General features: G+C 41.5%; 1 protein-coding gene across 1 annotated transcript in view; it reads left to right on the forward strand.

Moving 5' to 3' along the window:
* Positions 1-125: 125 nt before the first annotated feature.
* Positions 126-16,364, forward strand: part of ABL1 (ABL proto-oncogene 1, non-receptor tyrosine kinase) — an 82,753-nt gene continuing 66,514 nt past the window's right edge. The window contains exon 1 of the mRNA XM_075055968.1: positions 126-1,186. Coding sequence (XP_074912069.1) covers positions 1,051-1,186 — 136 coding nt within the window. The 5' untranslated portion in view covers positions 126-1,050. The remainder of the gene's footprint in view (positions 1,187-16,364) is intronic.

Genomic DNA, 16,364 nt, shown 5'->3' on the forward strand with positions numbered 1-16,364 from the left:
GCCCTTCGCCTCCTCTCCTCCTGCCAGGCCTGACCGGCCCCCCCCCCCCCTCCCTCCCCACCGCCCCGCTGCCCCCAGCCCGGCCCCCTCCGCCGCGGCCGGGCCGGGCTCGGCCCCGCTCCCGCCGGCCTCCCCAGCGGGGATGCAGCCGGCCCGGTCACCCCCGCTTGACCTCTTCTGGCTGCTGGGCAGGAACCGGCCTCCCGGAGCGCGTCCCCGGCCTCGCACCCCGTCCCCGGTACCCGGCTCCGTCTGAGGCGGGCGGCAGGGCGGCCACCTGCGCCGGCCCGGTGGCCCCAGCGTTGCTTCGACGCCACCATGGCCCCCCAGGCCCCGCTGGCCCGCTTCGCCTCCGCCGGCGTGCGGGAGAGGTAGCGGCGGTGCGGGCGGCCCGAGGCTTGGGATGGAAGAAGGCAAGGCGTTGTGAGGCCGGACCGCAGGAGCCCCCCGGTCCCGTTCCCTCGCCCCAAGGAGCGTGTGGAGCCTGCCAGGCCCAGAGCTGCCTCTCCTTCGCCTCGTGAGCTGACATGGTTTCAGCGTACTTGATCCTGCTAGACTTCAGCAGTACTTGAAGCCAAATACGTGGCTCTTTGGCCTTTGCTAACTCAATGCTATGCAAAAGAAAAGGAGGAAAAAAAAGAAACCTTGACACTGGTTGCAGTGGGAATGGCTGTTTCCTGCCCTGGGTGAGCCTACGTGTGGTTTCTTGCTTGTGAGATGAACTAATTCTGCTTTACCCGGTGGAAGACACACTACATATGGCAACCTGAAACTTTGGTAGAGCTTGGTCATTGCTAAGCAGTTGGAACTTTTACTCGGTTTTTTGCGTGAAGTCACCTAAGGAGCCTTGTTGCCATCTTCAAAAGCATTGGAGGAATCTGCACTTGTCTTAATTCTTTGCCTCAAGTGACTTTATCGTGCAGTGAGTGCAACCAACGCACTCACCTAAAATACGTTCTCCTTCGCAGCTCCTTCCCAACCTGGAAGATCAGGGGTCACAGACTTCTTCAAAAACTTCTCGTCCTGGGAAAGGCTGCCCATAGTTACTTTATGGGGCAGCAGCCTGGAAAAGTTCTTGGGGACCAAAGGAGGCCGAGTCTGCCTGCCCTGCACTTTATCAAAGGAGCAGGGAAGAAGGAGTCATCGAGGCATGGGGGCCCGCACTGTAATGTCTTCGTCGAACATGGTAAGAGGTTTCTATTGATATTTCTTTTGGTTTAATTTTGATTTGCTGAGCTAGTTGCAATAGGGATTTATTCAAGGGCATGGTGCAGATACAGAGGTACCGTACTTTATGCAAGTCTTTTGTTTTCTCTCCTTTGCTTCTTAAGGCAAATCTTCCGTGATTGTTTATTAAGAAAATACTTAACTTGGGTCAGATTGCTTGAAACCTGGTCAGAGATTATTATACAGCTAAATACAAAATACAAGGAAGTAACTTTTTAACATGGTACAAGTTCCTCATTTCTGCCTTAGATATGTTCAGTTTAAAGTCTGGGAAAGTATTTCATCCTTTTCGAGTAGTCTGTTTCATAGGTGTAGACCAAGCACACCTGATTGGGATGCTATGTCAGCAACAAGTGTTCTTTAGTTTACGAAAGGGGCTCTGCTACTTGGGCAGGCGGAAAAGACTTCTTTTGGAAAGTTTGTGGATACTGCTGTTGTGACAACTGGTTGGAATAAAACAAGTTTCTTGTTAATTTGGTTAGTGCATTTACAGCACTTTTGGTTAGTGATTTCTCATAGCTGGTTAAGCCTTGATCTCTTACTGTGGTGGATTTAAGTCCTAGAGGCTAAAAGTGGCCAAGTTAGGGGTACAGCAACCCTGTCACTTGCTGGTCTTCCACAAATTAAGAGGGGACTGACAATCTCAGGAAAGAAGCCAGATGAAAAGCTCAGTAGGACTCGGAGGTAGGTTTAGTGACTGTTTAAAATGTTGCTTTTTTTCTTTAAAAAAAACCCAACAAAACAAAACCAAAGAAATTGTTATCTGAAGGCGTCTCTACAAAAGTGAGGCACAGAAATAGATTGTTCCACTGAAGCTTTTTGGAGTAATCCTTGCTTTTGCACAACGTTTTTTTAATTCTAGTATTCTTTGAGAAGACATGCTACTGGCTGCCATCATCGGCTGGGGAATGGGATTTTGACAAAGCTTCTTCAGCAGTTTTGTCCTCTTGAGGAAGTTTATCTGTGAACAAAACAAAACTGTATCTATAATCTTCATATAATTAAAAATTGAAATATTTGCTGTGTCTGAGAACACAATCTCCTAGTTAGCGGAAAAGTTTTGGTTCAGTTTTGTTTTAGCTGGGCTTTGCTTTCAAACTTTCTGTCATCCTTTCATTTCTAGAAGGGCCCAAGAAATCCTGTTCAGTGTTCAGCAAAGACACAGAGATGCTGTGTATGTATTACTGTGTCGAAATACTGTTTTGAGTTACATCAATGTTATTTCTTTTAATTTCCCATATGATGTTTGTGTACTGAGGAAATTGAAGGTAATTAAGGGAGGGTTAGAGAATGTAAGGGCTAACATGGCCCTCTAATGATAAACCCGCTGCTGGATTTTTCCAAGCCACGCTTTCAGTCTTGTGATATACCCACTCATCCAGCCCCAGTTTGGTTGCTGCCTTTACTACTTTGGACAGAGTTTCAAGGTCAGATGAGATGCAGTGAGAGCACTAACTGCAAGCAGTACAATATTCAAACTGCCTTTGGTGTTTTGATGTAGCAGAAGAGCCAGAAATGCTCCTTTTTGATCATCTAACAGGAATAGGCAGATGGTAACTTCTTGCCAGTATGACCTGAGGTCAGAAGATCCTAGCACATTTGCAAAGAAAAATAGCATCTATAATGTCCATACACCATATGTCCACAAGAGACCTCAGTGTCTTGATTTAGAAAAGAATAAACTTGAAAGGGGACATCAAGGCCAGGACATCTGTTAAGAGAACTGCAAAAGATCAGCCTCGCTTATCCACATGAGGAAAAGTTTCTTCCTTTGAGTGTATGAAATGGTTCTTCGAAGAACAGACAGTAGAAGGTTGTAACACTGTTTTTTGTTGTTCAGCTCTGTTTTGAGTTTGGGCTGCTCCTATCCTGAAAAATGCTATCTTAAAATATCTGGAAAAATACAGAAGGAACAAAGTTCATTTTAGAAGGTTCTTAATTTCCCTCTTTTTTTAATTGATAATTTGTCTTTAAAATATGTAGTCTAACATACTTTATAATTAATGGGCAGAATGGTATTTAATGTTTTTAGTCCTATTCAGATATGGTGCCATAGGCTGTATGTAGTTCATAAAAATAGATTGGTGTTTTTTTCAGGGCTTGATTTTTTGCATGTTTGTCTTTCAGTACTTTCATTACAGTTTCTTCTAAATGCCAAACACTGTATCTGATTTCTCTGTCATACTGTGGGAACTGGTTTGTCCCAGGAAAATCATGTTTCTTGCTTTTCATAACTAAGAAATGCTTAAGGAGAAATTCCAGGGTGGGCTGCTTAAAGCAAACCCCTAGGGATAGTCAAACTCTTGAAGGTACTTGTTTGAAGTTCTTGTATATTAAAACCCATGAGAAAACAAAACAAAAAAGTGGAGTTGGTAGTAGCATGGCTCTCCTGTTATGGTTGTGTTTTTTGTAAAGCTGTTTCATGACCCTTTTCCAGTGGGACTGCTACCTGCTAAGTTCTACTGAGGCTGATTCAGCAGATACTTAGCAGGGATTTTCAGAGCACTGAAGATCTTCATTGCTTCAGTGGTATTGAATCTTAGCTGAAAGGGTTAGTGAATATTATTGGATAGTAACAGGGTAAGGCAAAATAACTTTCAGGGAAGAAATTCCATTTCTCAGTTGTCGGACTCTCCGTAGCACTCAAAGCAATGCATCGAGAGGGTTCTGAAAAGCAAGGAGGCAACTGGCCAGAAATCAGCTCTGCTGGTGGTCAAATGGTCTGTGAGAATAATGCAGAAAGGCTCTAAATTTTGTCATGAGTTGACAATTGAGGAGTGCGTTAAGGGGGGATAAAATAATCTATGGGCAAGTTTTGGGCTTCTTTCTTTGTGTTGCTGCTTTCTCCACTAAGGATGTTTTACAAGCTGGGATTCATGCTGATGTGGTTACCCTGGGCAGCGGCGTAGCCCTTGACGGGATTTTACAGATTTCATCTTGATGCAGATTACTCCATCTCTTGGATTGCTTGTGAGCTTGAAATTGAGAGAAAGTATAAAGGCAATGTTTGCCTGTTCCCCTGTGCTTTTCTCAGCTGAGAAATGAGTCTATAGTTACTGCTTTTTGGGAATACCCAACTGAGAGAAAAGCCGTGGTCAGTAGACAGTTAACGGGAAAGACTTTGTCAATGCATTTTGAAGTTTGCACACTAGTGTATCTTGTGCTTTTCCAGAACGTTAATCTCAACAAAACTCAACTTCTGAAAAGAAAGGCGTATTCCCACAGGGCTCGACTCTGATCCTGGAGTTGGCAGTAGTTAACTGGAGCAATCCACAAACACCACACCTTCTCTAACTGTTTTGGGTAGGTGTTGCTGTGCTGAATGATGAGCAGATTCCCTGAAGCATCTTGGTAGAACAGTATCTCCAAGCAAAAGCAGCACCTGAAGGCTTAAAAAAAATGAATTCTAAGCATTAGACCTGTGATGCTGAGGTGAAGAGATGCTAGGATAACTCTTTAGCGAGGCGGTGGATTTGGTCCACAGCTTTGAATTCCATTTACTGTGCAGTTGACTCTCGTGATGCTGCTTGGTCAGCAGCAGAGCAGTGTTATGAGGGGTGAAATCCTGAGTGGTGTCTCCACTTTTGTGAGCCCGAAGGGTAGAGTTTTATGTGCTCTTTGCTGTGTAAATTGTGACAGTGACTGGAAACGGGGACCATCTTTCCATGGACATGTTGGTGGGAACTTGAGTGTGATTTTTGGATTTAATAATGCAAAATTATGGTAAATAATGTCTTGAAATATAGGTCTTTCAAATGATGCTACAGTTTGATGTACTGTAATTGATCCCAGTTTTGCAGTGGCAGTCAGAGAAATGATTTGGGAGGAAGAAGAAACCTTCTGAAGAGGTTTTGAGTATGAGACTTTCTTATGTGCTGCTTCTCATTACATATAATGGATCACTGATAAATATCAACCTGGTCTTACAAATTTTTCATTGTTTTGTGTCTGAGGCGTTCTGCAAAGTAATACACATATGGCTGACTCTAAATTTGGTAGAAAGAGAAGGAACTTCCTTTTTGAATCTGTGTTACACCTTTACTCTGCCAGGGAATGATAGTTGTTCAGCTTTGAACTTCATTTTAAGTATCTTTAGGATATAGTTGATAAAGCACTCACACAAGAATGTTCCTTTCTTAGTCTCTTGTAGTGATAAAATGTGGTCTTTCTGATAGTTTCTCTTCCAGCAGAGAAATGATAGGGAAGCTTAAATGAGCTGTTTACCTTACCGTAAAGAGAGAGAAACTCCAGGAACTGGGTCCATTTTTCTTATACCTTTAGTGCTGAATACGGCTGAAGTAATCTGACTGTAGTCCCTTTCATATTGGATCCGAACTTTTTTTCTTACAAAGGTGCTGAGAGTTTTAGTGCTTTAATTAGGAAGTAATTGTACAAAATAGATCCATACCATAAGCTTGCCACAGCTGCCAGTTGGAGACATGCCCTATGCCTACTGTTAGAAAAAAAAACAATTAAAAGTATATTTTCCTATATTATTGATTAAAAATTGATTTTTAGGAGTCTTTAGGTTTAATAATCTATCTTGTTTTATGCTGTTAAATTTCATGTTTCAACTGTTTGGATTGTGAAAATGAGTAAATGACTTTATAATTGGTTCCTTCCTCAGGACCTAGTGATTGACCAGCATATATGAATATATACTACAATATACACTGTTATAATTATATTGGTGTTTCTTATTTTTATGAAATGCCAATCATTTTCATACCGTGTGGGAAAATGCATAATTCCAAGAAGTTTTATTTATTTCTTTGTTGTAATATGTTTAATAACTCTATGGCTTTGGAATATACTTTTATCAGCTGGGTGGTCCAGAGCAGGTTGTGATCAAGCAATAATGTATGATTTTGTACTCATTATCCTCAATCCTACAGGTAAGCTCAATATATCTTCTTTATGTGCAATATACATTTGTTAGATAGTCAATTGCCCATACATGGAAATGATTTAAATGAGATTCCTTCCATACTAGAACTCTGTTTCTTTAAACCCATGTAGTTACAAACCCTGCATTTATCTCTTTCCATTGTTCCTTAGGGCATTTTTATACTCCATCTCTGCTTCAACATCTACAAAACCCGAGACTTGAAAGAAACTGCTTTACTATTCCTGATTCCACTTTAGACCGCTCACCTAAAATTGTATCATTAGCATCAGCCTAATAGGAATCCATTATTTAGAGTTCGCCTTCAGTATCTCAGGTCCGTGTTCTGAACTGACAAAACTTTCTTCATTGTTAGGTTGGAGATTTGGCAGCTCCCAAACTTTAATTTCCATCTCTATTAGGAGAGACTTATCCCCAGCTTTTGAGATCATTGCTTATGTATCCAACTTCGATGTGCTTCACTATTAGTCTGGTTAATGCTCGCATCTGCTGCACAGCTAATGCAGATTTGTTCACTGCCTCTCACTATATCCCTTTTCATCATAAAAAGCTCTTGCTATATTTTTTTTCCTGCTCTGATTATCAAATGCTGGTAGGTTTTGCTAAGAAGCTCCTCCACAAAACTTGATCTAGGATTGGAATATGTTAGGAAAGAGACCTAAGACTTGCTGAACTGCTTTTCCACACGCTGAGGTGGAAGGTGATGATGATGGGGAAAGGCTAATCCTTTTCCTGGGCAAAAGCAGTTCTGTTTTGTGCACTGACTAATCTTTGCTAACTTGCCACGTTTAAGCAGTTCATCTCCTTCATGATGAATAGGTAGTGGTTGCTCGTATGCCAGACTTTCATTAATAGATTGTGCTGGTTCTGCATTCTTATTTACAAATTTTAATAGGAAGGCTATGTTCGAAGATCAGGGCAGGGAGGCAAGAGAAAGCTGCAGCGTATTAGAATAGAAATCATTGCTTGTAAGCAATCATCTCATTCAGCATACTTCAACGTTTACCAACAAACTCGCAGTATTTTAAATTGAAGAGTTTAAATCTTCAGCTTGAAAGTGAGGAGTTGACACAGTCTCATTGCTGAGAGTTAGGAATCCTGAGTTTCATCCCTGGTGCTCTCTGCGACAGGCCCTGTGGCTTGTGGCAAATCATGAGGGTGGAGAAAGGTGAAAATGGCCTTGGAAAGTCTTGTCCTGTTGGTTGTCGTTTTAGGGTGGGGATGCTGTTGTGTTGTGTCTTGGAACAATAGAGTTGTGTTTCCAGCTGTGCTTATAGGAACTGTGACAAAGCAGACAAGAAATAAATGGGTGAGTATTGTCAGTCCTGGGCAGTTGTGCTGTGTTTACTCATGTGGATACAACTGTAACCAGTGTCTTGGCAAGGTGTCAGATAAGGAATGCTGTTAACTGATACCAGGCAGTCTGAACGCATGGCTGCAGTAGTTAGACCAGCTCCTAACATCCAGCTGATACCAGTGGTGTGTTCAGTAATGGTTCATAGTGCGCTGCCTTAAGCCTTGGTCCCCGTTTGGAGTATTTTAGCATCCCCAGATTTCCCAGAACATTACTGCAGCTCCATCGGTGTACTTGATCCACACCGTAAGGTTTAAAACATGTATACCTGTGGCACTGTGTGGGAGTGGACATTCGGTATGTTATAGGCGTCACCTCTTTCAGCAATATAAAATGCTCTGATTGATTTGCATTCATGCAGACTGAAGGAAGCGTTAAAAAAAACTACTGTCCTCCTGGAGTTATTCTTACAGATGGACTTTGCTTTCCTTTTTTTTTTTTTTTTTTTTTTTTTTTTTGGCAGGGGGATGCGGCTGCCTTCTATCTGCAATGTCTGTTGATAGCTGTATAAAGAGCGCTAGTGTCTTCATCCAGCAGTCTTTTGTCATTTCAGATGTACTGTGCCATTCTTGTGAGAAGTAGTAAGTCTCCTTATAAAAAGGTCTGTTGTGAATCGCAGGAGTCCATTACTGTAGGAACATGCAGAGCAGTTTCAGCAGAAGCAAGAGGGACTCTTGTTGCTTTGCTTTTGTTGACTGTCTTATCAGTCAGCTCTTATCTTGCTCCATGCTGATTGAAGATCAGTCTAAACAACCTGTAGAGGTTATTACTGTGCTTACCAGAGTATCCATTTTATCAGTTTAAAGAGGAATCTTGGACAAAAAGGGTAATGAATATCCAGACAATTTTAGTAAGTAAAACTGCCTAAGGCAAGGTCTTTCCTTCGTTCTTAACTTTGTCCTTTCTTTAAACTTGCACTTTTAATCCCCCTTCTGTGCTTAGATATTGAGCATAACTTTTTGTGAAATGGCTGGAAGTTGCACCGCCCCGATGGCAAAATTTGATACAAATCTACAAAAATTGTGTTTTATGCTCTGGGAGGAGTCCCTTTCCATGTGTCCTTGTAATGATGGGGCGTGTCCTGAGTATCAGTTTGCCCTAGTTTTTGCCTAAAAAACTTACTGAAGTTAGGCTTGAAGTTAGATTTGGGTTTTTTTTTGTTCTTTCCCAGCATTTCTTCCTTGCTGTTACCGGTTAGGTTGTGAAAAGCATGAGCTTGCTTTTCCGCAGAGTGATTGCTGCTAATTTACACAGCCGCAAGCAAGATCATCATTCTTTCATGAGTGAGGAGACTGCCTGATTTATGTTGTGTCATCTCTGTGCTCTGTTTTTACCTAATGAATAGAATTTCACAACAGATTATTAATCATTAAGACTTTGGTTTCATTGTGTGTATTAAAGAATCAATATTGCTAGACGTTGCCTGCCTTGAGAAGCTTCTTAGCCATTAGTGCCGCTTTTCTAAGGCATTTTGGTGCATTTATCTTTAGGACTGACTTCAGTTCCTACCTTATTCCTACCGTATCAACTCAGTACTTCTCATATGCCTTTCCAGGGCGTGAGTTGTGTCCAGTCTGCCCCTCTGTAAGCTAATCCTTTGAAGTGCCGTCTGACCCGTAGCACATTCTGTCTGGTCCAGTCTCTCCTTAAAGCTCATAAAATAGTAAAAAGCTGAACATTATTCTGCTGTGGTTTGCACTCCATATTTACAGGAAAGAGGGAACGGTGGACTTGGAAGCTGGGAATAATGTGTGATGAAGACAATATGGAACTATGTATTCTGCTGCCTGTTAAATGCCTGGGGTTTGGGATGGCAAAGCTTGCTGAAGTACAGGATTCCACCCTTTGGTGACTTGCTGTTTGTTCCTTGTCCCATGTCCATTGCTGTTGGAAGTACAGAGTGACCTGGGCATGTTCCCTGTGTTTCCCATCACACTGACACTGTCTAGGAGGAAATTTCATTTACTCTATGCATCCAGAGTTTGCTAAACAAACAAACACACACGACTCTGTATGGTTGTTGCAGCGAATCCAATGATCTGATCAGCTGCCAATCCATGCTTGGTGTAACTGATGGCTTTTTTTTTTTTTTCCTTTCTGGTGTGTGTCCCCAGAGTAAATAATGTTGTTTTTCCAGAGGCTGAATGTGTGAGTGGTAGTGGGATAAGGACATGGAAACTTTAAATAGGAAATTGTTTGGGCTTTCAGGAGATGTTTGCTATTTCATTTGTGTTCAAGTTGCCCAATTTCAAAGGCTGCTATTTAGGTGCTCTCTCATTTAATGTAACTGGTGAAGGGCTGTTCCTGAGTTCTCAGTTTCTGACATGACCACCATGGCTTATCAACAGGGCTGTTAGGCAGTAAACTCGTTTTCGCTTGGATTTTTGTGATACCTTTATAATAAACCTCAAGAAAATTAAACTGTCATTTGATGCACTGGCCACCAGGTGTCTTCTTTGAATCTTTTTAATAACTTGCTCTGGTTAAAACAAACCCCCTGCAGTAAGAAGTGTCTTGGAAATGAGCAAAAGCTAATAGCAAGAACCAGGGTCAGAAGTGACAACCGTGAATTTCAGGAATAGTGGCTGTCAAGTCTTTTTAGTTACTTTTAGAGCCTATAATCTTTCTGTGCTTGCTTGCTGATGAAAAAGAGGTTGGTAGGTGATGTTTGCTTTTGCTGTTAATGGGAAAATCTTGCTCCCTCACCTCCTCAAGCTCCATTTCAGCCCATTCTTTATTTTTTAAAACAACAGAACTAGTTTACAGTGCTGTATTTCTTTTCACTTATTGCAGTCTTCTGCATTTGATCTCATCCCCCTACCTCTTTTGTTATGCCACACTGACTTTTTAAAATTATATACATATTTTTTTATATTAAATTGTGTGGTCCTCTCAGTATAGAAATTGATTCTGTAAATCCTCTTGTAGCATTGTGTCCAGCATTTCTAAACATGTGAGATTTTCCTGGCAAGGATGCTCAGGGAATAACTGAAAACAATGTTCAGCCTGTTACAGCTATTTACACAGTTGGTGTTGTCTGAATGTCAGAATTGCTATCACAAAGCTAATTGTGGAGTTAAACTTTTATGAAGTCATAATAATGCTAACAAAAGCGAAGCTGTAATCTAGTAATACTCTATTTTACTCAAATCTCTTTTGGGTGGGAGAACTTTATAATAATGAAGAAGATTTAGTGCATCTAGCAAAATAGTTTAAGCTATAAATATGTATGCTTGAATGGGTTTTTATTATTTTTATTAGGTCTAAGCTCTCTTCATATCCTCTGTAAATCTGACAACACATAATGTTCGTTTAAAAGGTACATTCTAGTTTAGCCAGAATTACTGGAACAGCTATTAGAGCTATTGTTGTCTGGCTACACCTAATGTTTGCAAATAACTTAGGAAAGCTCAAATGAAAAATTTTGAATTAATGCCAAGCTGTTATTTCTTCTTAAATATATTTAACTTGATGGATAAGATGATGCATTTGAAATTCTCTGCAATCAAACCTTTACTTCTTTTAAGACTATTGATGGATTGTACTAAATGTGTTTGCTATATACATTTTTTCCCAAATGTGCAGCCATTTAATGCAAAATAGATGTCCTTTACTGGAAATTAACTGGAGGGAAGATGAAGCTGTTCCCATCATTTGATACTGTTGATGTTCATATAGAAGCTGCAATTTCTTTGGGTTCTGTGGCTTGTCTGTTATGTCTAAATAGTGCCTCCCACACAGAGGTTTGGATGTCAAGGTGCTATCATGTTTCGGGTATTAAGTAGTAATTATTGTTATGAGGTGATCACGTAAGACAGTGTAAGTGTTGCTCAACCTTTCACATTCCATATCATTAGGAAAAAAACCTGTTGGGGAAACTTCAGTCTAATTACACCTCACTGCAAGAATTACGGGTACTTTTTACCTTGCTCTTGCTAGAGAGTGGGTATACAGCGAGGCTTTGTATGACAAGTACACCACCAGACGCATTGTGTGTTTTGTACTGCTCACTAAGTACAACTTGCAGACGTATTCTAGTTCATTCTGGAACTGCTGCAGCGATGGGTCTGGAAAAGGCCAAATCCTAAAAGCTGTTACTGGTCTTAAGTAGGTAATATTCTGAGCCAAGTGAAAGGATGAATTAGAATAATAAAGGTTGGATTTTTGGAGGCAAATAGTAGCTTTAAATGCTAATATACTCATTTAATTTACTGCAGCTTTGCCTCTGCAAAGCAAACGTACCTCATGACATTTCATTGAAGACCTGCCAGAATGTTGATAAGCAGACCTCTCCTGAGAGTAATTGCGAACTTCACTGAGCAGTAGCGTGGCTTTGTAATCGTGGTAAAAACACAGAATTTGAAGAACATTAAATGAAAATAGTGATCAATGCTGGATTTAGTATCAGGTGAGGATTCAAAGAACTGCGAAATATTAACATGAAATATTTGCATTCCACCCATTGGCATAAGTAGCACAAATCCAGTGAGGTGCTTTTGTTCTAGTTTGATAACTTTTCCCCAGAAAAGTGAATGTTAACAATGTATTGGCCACGTTCACATCATTTAGTCCTGTGTAACTACAGAGGTATTAAAAGCATCAAGGTGAAAGAGGCAGACACCAGCAGAGCAGATGCTTTCCAGCTCAGAGCTCTCCCTCATCTGCAGCGTTCCCAAATTAGGAAGTGGTGGGCTTCAGCTGGACTTCAGAACCTGGTGATCTGGAGCCCCTGGTATGAGATGCATTTCATGGCCACCAGATAGTCTTGAATCACCCGGTGTTGAGGGCGCCTCGTCACCGTAGACTCGGTGAGTCACAGTAGCGATGGCGGAACGCTGTCTGCCGGTTGATAAAGGGTGGATGTTGTGGCTGAAATGGGGAGATTGCTAGTGAGCCGCATCTGAAATAACTATACCGTGTGGTATCTGAAGTGCTTGGCTGGGCTGAAATATTTTGGCTGTTCTACCTTTAAATTAGTTTAAATAGCTCCGTGGATGTCACCGCTTTTTAAATTCCGGAATTAGAAGGACAGCAGCTCTTCTGTGGTTATGAGGCTTTCATCTGCTGAAGTTGTATTTCAGAAGGTTGATGTGCTGCTTGTGAAATGCTCCCCTAAGGCAGATCAAGCCCTTTGGGGAGGAAGACTGAGGACTGGAGCGAATCAGACAGGCATTTTACATTTCAATTATTAATATAGTACTTTTTATGATTCTCAAATTGGAATTGCTAGCAGCTGAATTTTAAAAATGTACAACTTCTAAAAATTTTAGAAGTAAAATTAACACCATGCAAGTAAAGGTGCTCTCCTCTACCTTGGAGACCTCTTTACTACAGTCTTACACAATCACGCTTGGATTTGAGTTCTCTCTGTCCTTGCTTTGGTGTGTACTGTGGTTGTGTCTGTAGCCATTTGTGCAGCACGCACGAGGGATGAGTCCATGAGAGCTCTGCAGTCTCCTTTGGAGAGTAAGGGCTTGCTTAAGAGGAGATGTATTGAAAAGGTAATTGTAGGGTGCATTTCTGACTCGTAAAGAAATTCTGATTTATTTAAAACGGATACAAATATGCAGTACAATTAAAATTATTATCACAATGATGCTGAATACAAAGCTGAACAACTGGATTTCTTTAGACTACAACAAATTGGAAGAGAGTAGGTTGGACACTTTCGCCTGCTCCTCTCTCCCCATCAAAAAAGCATTTAAAACCCCCCCAAAACTCTGAATGTAATACTTCAAGCAAAGTGCTATCAAAAAAAGGGTGGGAGGGGAGGAGGTCCGTGGGCGAGCTTTTGCCAAGAAGTTCTGTCAGTGCACCTACACCCTGACCACCTGACGCTATCGCTGTGGAGCCAGCTGTCTAGCGAAGCTGTGTGAATGCAGGTCCTGCCCAAACGAAGCCCTACCAGAGCCAGGGACGCTGGTGCTGGCAGCTGCCTGTATTCATCCCCTTGCACGATGCAGCACCTCCGACTCCTCTTGAGTACAAATCACCCATCCTGACTCTTGATTTTGGAGGCTAACGCATCAATCTGAGCATCCTGGGTTTGCTGCTGTGGTGAGAGAATTGCTTTTAGCCCCAGATCATACCTGGAACATTTTGAAAGGTCTGGCTTGAGGAGCTGGCCTTGCCAGGGGTTGGCCTGGGGGTGTTTTATGAGATGCACAAGTAAGAGCAGATAAGGCGGACGGGGGGAGGAGGACGACGGAAATGTGCGTGGCTTCTCCAGGGTTCTTCTGCCGCTTCCTGCTGCGGGGGCGGTTATGAGCCAGCCTGGATGACAGAGCTCCTGTTATTTTGAAATGTAGTGTACCACAGATAAACCGCGACAAGGACCTTCGTTCCTACTTTCCCTTATGCCACCTACACTTTTCCTCCCACATCCAGCACTTGCACACAGTAGAAATGAAAACTCTTGCTACCAAAAGCGAACCAATAAAACAACAAAAAAAAGCCTATCGCATCCAGCTTTTTCTTTGTGCCTCACATCAGCTAGTGGTATGTTTGAAAGAATAATTGAGATTTTTTTTTTTTTTTCAATCATTTCACCTCAGTGCGGGGATTGTCCTTGGATAAGCAAAATGTATATTTTCATGCTGGGTAATTGAGGTTTGTGCAGGTAGTGGTTCCAGGGATGCGCCAGTGCTGAGGCAAATGAAATTCTGTGTTCTGTCTTGTCGCAGGGAACAGCATTGCACATCACACGTAGTTAACAAGTATCTGCTTGGTTTCTTTGTAAGTCAAAAACCAGATCCTTTGTCTTTATGTTCTTTATCATCATAAAGCTGTAACTTCTTGCTCTATAAGCCCATGTAAGTAGGTAATGAGACTTCTTCATAGGAGTGTTAAAGGGTTGAGAAAAGGGTGGAAGTGCCTGAAGGTACTCGGGGATGGGATAATTTGTGTTTGCTGGTTTAAATTAGAAGTACTGCCTTTTGTACAGGTAATTGTGCTGATACACAAAATGCTGTGCACATTCATTTTGCTTTGATTTTTCATTGGGGTGGGGGAAGATTAAACTCTTCTTGTATAACGCTCTCTAGCAGATGCCTATCCAATAGCCATCTGTCCTTTGCAAATTTGTGTAGTATGTCCCCTGACATTTCACACTCATCTTGTAGCTGCTCACCCTTTGTTTTCCAGTGTGCTAAAGTGGATTTTTTGTTTTGTTTTGTTTTGTCTCTCTACCAAATTGTTGCTTTTTCTCTTGGAGAAGCAACTGTCCATCTTCAAATTGGATGCTTTTGCAGGTTGGCTGATTGCTTTGTATTCTTTTGGACTATGAAAATCCTGCTGTTGAGCTGAAGGAACGGAAATCCTTGTTCAGAAAAGAAAATCATAATTTCTTGCTGCCTGCTAGAAAAGCTGTTGGCCTACACTTGCAGGTGACCTGCCAAGGATTTAAAAAAGAAAAACTGGATTTTATCCTCTTTTTTTCTGGTTTTAAGATGGTCAAAGCTGGCATAAAAAAATGGTGGTTTTCAAAGAGGGGCTTTGTCTGCCCTGGGCAGCAAATAGAAGCAAACCTAATCTTGTTTTTCTTCTTGGGTCAACTTTTAAGCTCATGGATGTATTAGCTTGCTATTGAAAATCTTATTTCTTTCTTTCTGCCCCTTTATGTAAAGGGAAATAGATGCCTTGCCCACGCGATTTGCTATTTTGACATCTTCTTTCTATAGTTCTGCGTAGTTGTTCCTTCCTGCTGCATTTTGGGAAGATGGTGTTTAGAGACTGGCAGTGTCCTTTTTGGGGCAGCTGTACTTGCAACACCGGTGGCACTCAGATAAGTTGATGTGCAGACATCCCTGCTTTCCTCTCCCACTGCAGCCTCTTAACTCTTGAGCTATTGCTTTAATCACAAGAGTGTTGCAATCTCAGATTGCTGCTTCTTTAATTAAACATACAAGTTCATGTAATTTGTGAATAGTCTGATTTTAGCGAATACTTTGGCAGTCTCTAATGTGCAAAATATTACCTCCACCTGCTTAGTGGAAACAAAAAATCAGACCTGTTCTTGGGAAACTTGCTTTTCAGCTTTCTTGATGAGACTGATCAAAGTTTTTACTCAAACTCATCTGTATGACTGGATCATACTGTCTGAGTGAAGCCTGAAGGACTATGTGGACAGAAGACTGTTCTGCGTTATAATAAAAAGCTTTGTTTTGAAAACCTGTATTTTTCTCTTAGATTGCGATTACATGGGATGGGTCTTTGATTTCCACTTTGTTCTCGCCAGTTGTTGAGGTCTGACCTGGAGCTTGCTGGGAGTCTGACGGTGTGATTGCAGCACTTTGGTGCAGGACAGACACTTACGACTGCCAGTTCAGACACTTTCTTTCTCATTCAGCCTGCTGATTTTTATTTATTTTAACAAACAGTAGCAGAAATTGAAGAAACAATGCACAGGTCCACCTCTTGGCAATTTCCGTTCTTCCATGTGCCCTGACCAAAACAGTGACGGGAAAGAAGAAACATAATTGTAGCAAAATGTTATGTGTCTCCTTCATACTGTAAACCCTGTACTTTAGGAAAGATTGTATTGCTGGACTCAATAGTCCAGAAACATTGTCCTTCCATTGTTTCCATGTTGTCCCTTTCCTGCAAATAATATTTTCATAAGATGCTGTCTGAATTAATGCCACTTTTTTTTTATATGAACGGTTGTCTTTCTAGTGTTGTAAAATAATCCTTCCAGCTGAGATTGAGTTCATCATTTCAGCATCCATGTTCAAAGCAAACGTCTTAAGGATTACAGAAAGCTAAAAGCCGGGAGGAGGCCATCTTGCTTTTGCAATCCTTTGGGCTTTGAGATTTTGGTTCATAGCACTTGGTATTTTTTTTACCTCATGTCTAGGGACATTTTATCATCCTCCTCTT

This window comes from Buteo buteo, chromosome 23 (genome assembly GCF_964188355.1).
Source record: "Buteo buteo chromosome 23, bButBut1.hap1.1, whole genome shotgun sequence".
NCBI lineage: Eukaryota > Metazoa > Chordata > Aves > Accipitriformes > Accipitridae > Buteo > Buteo buteo.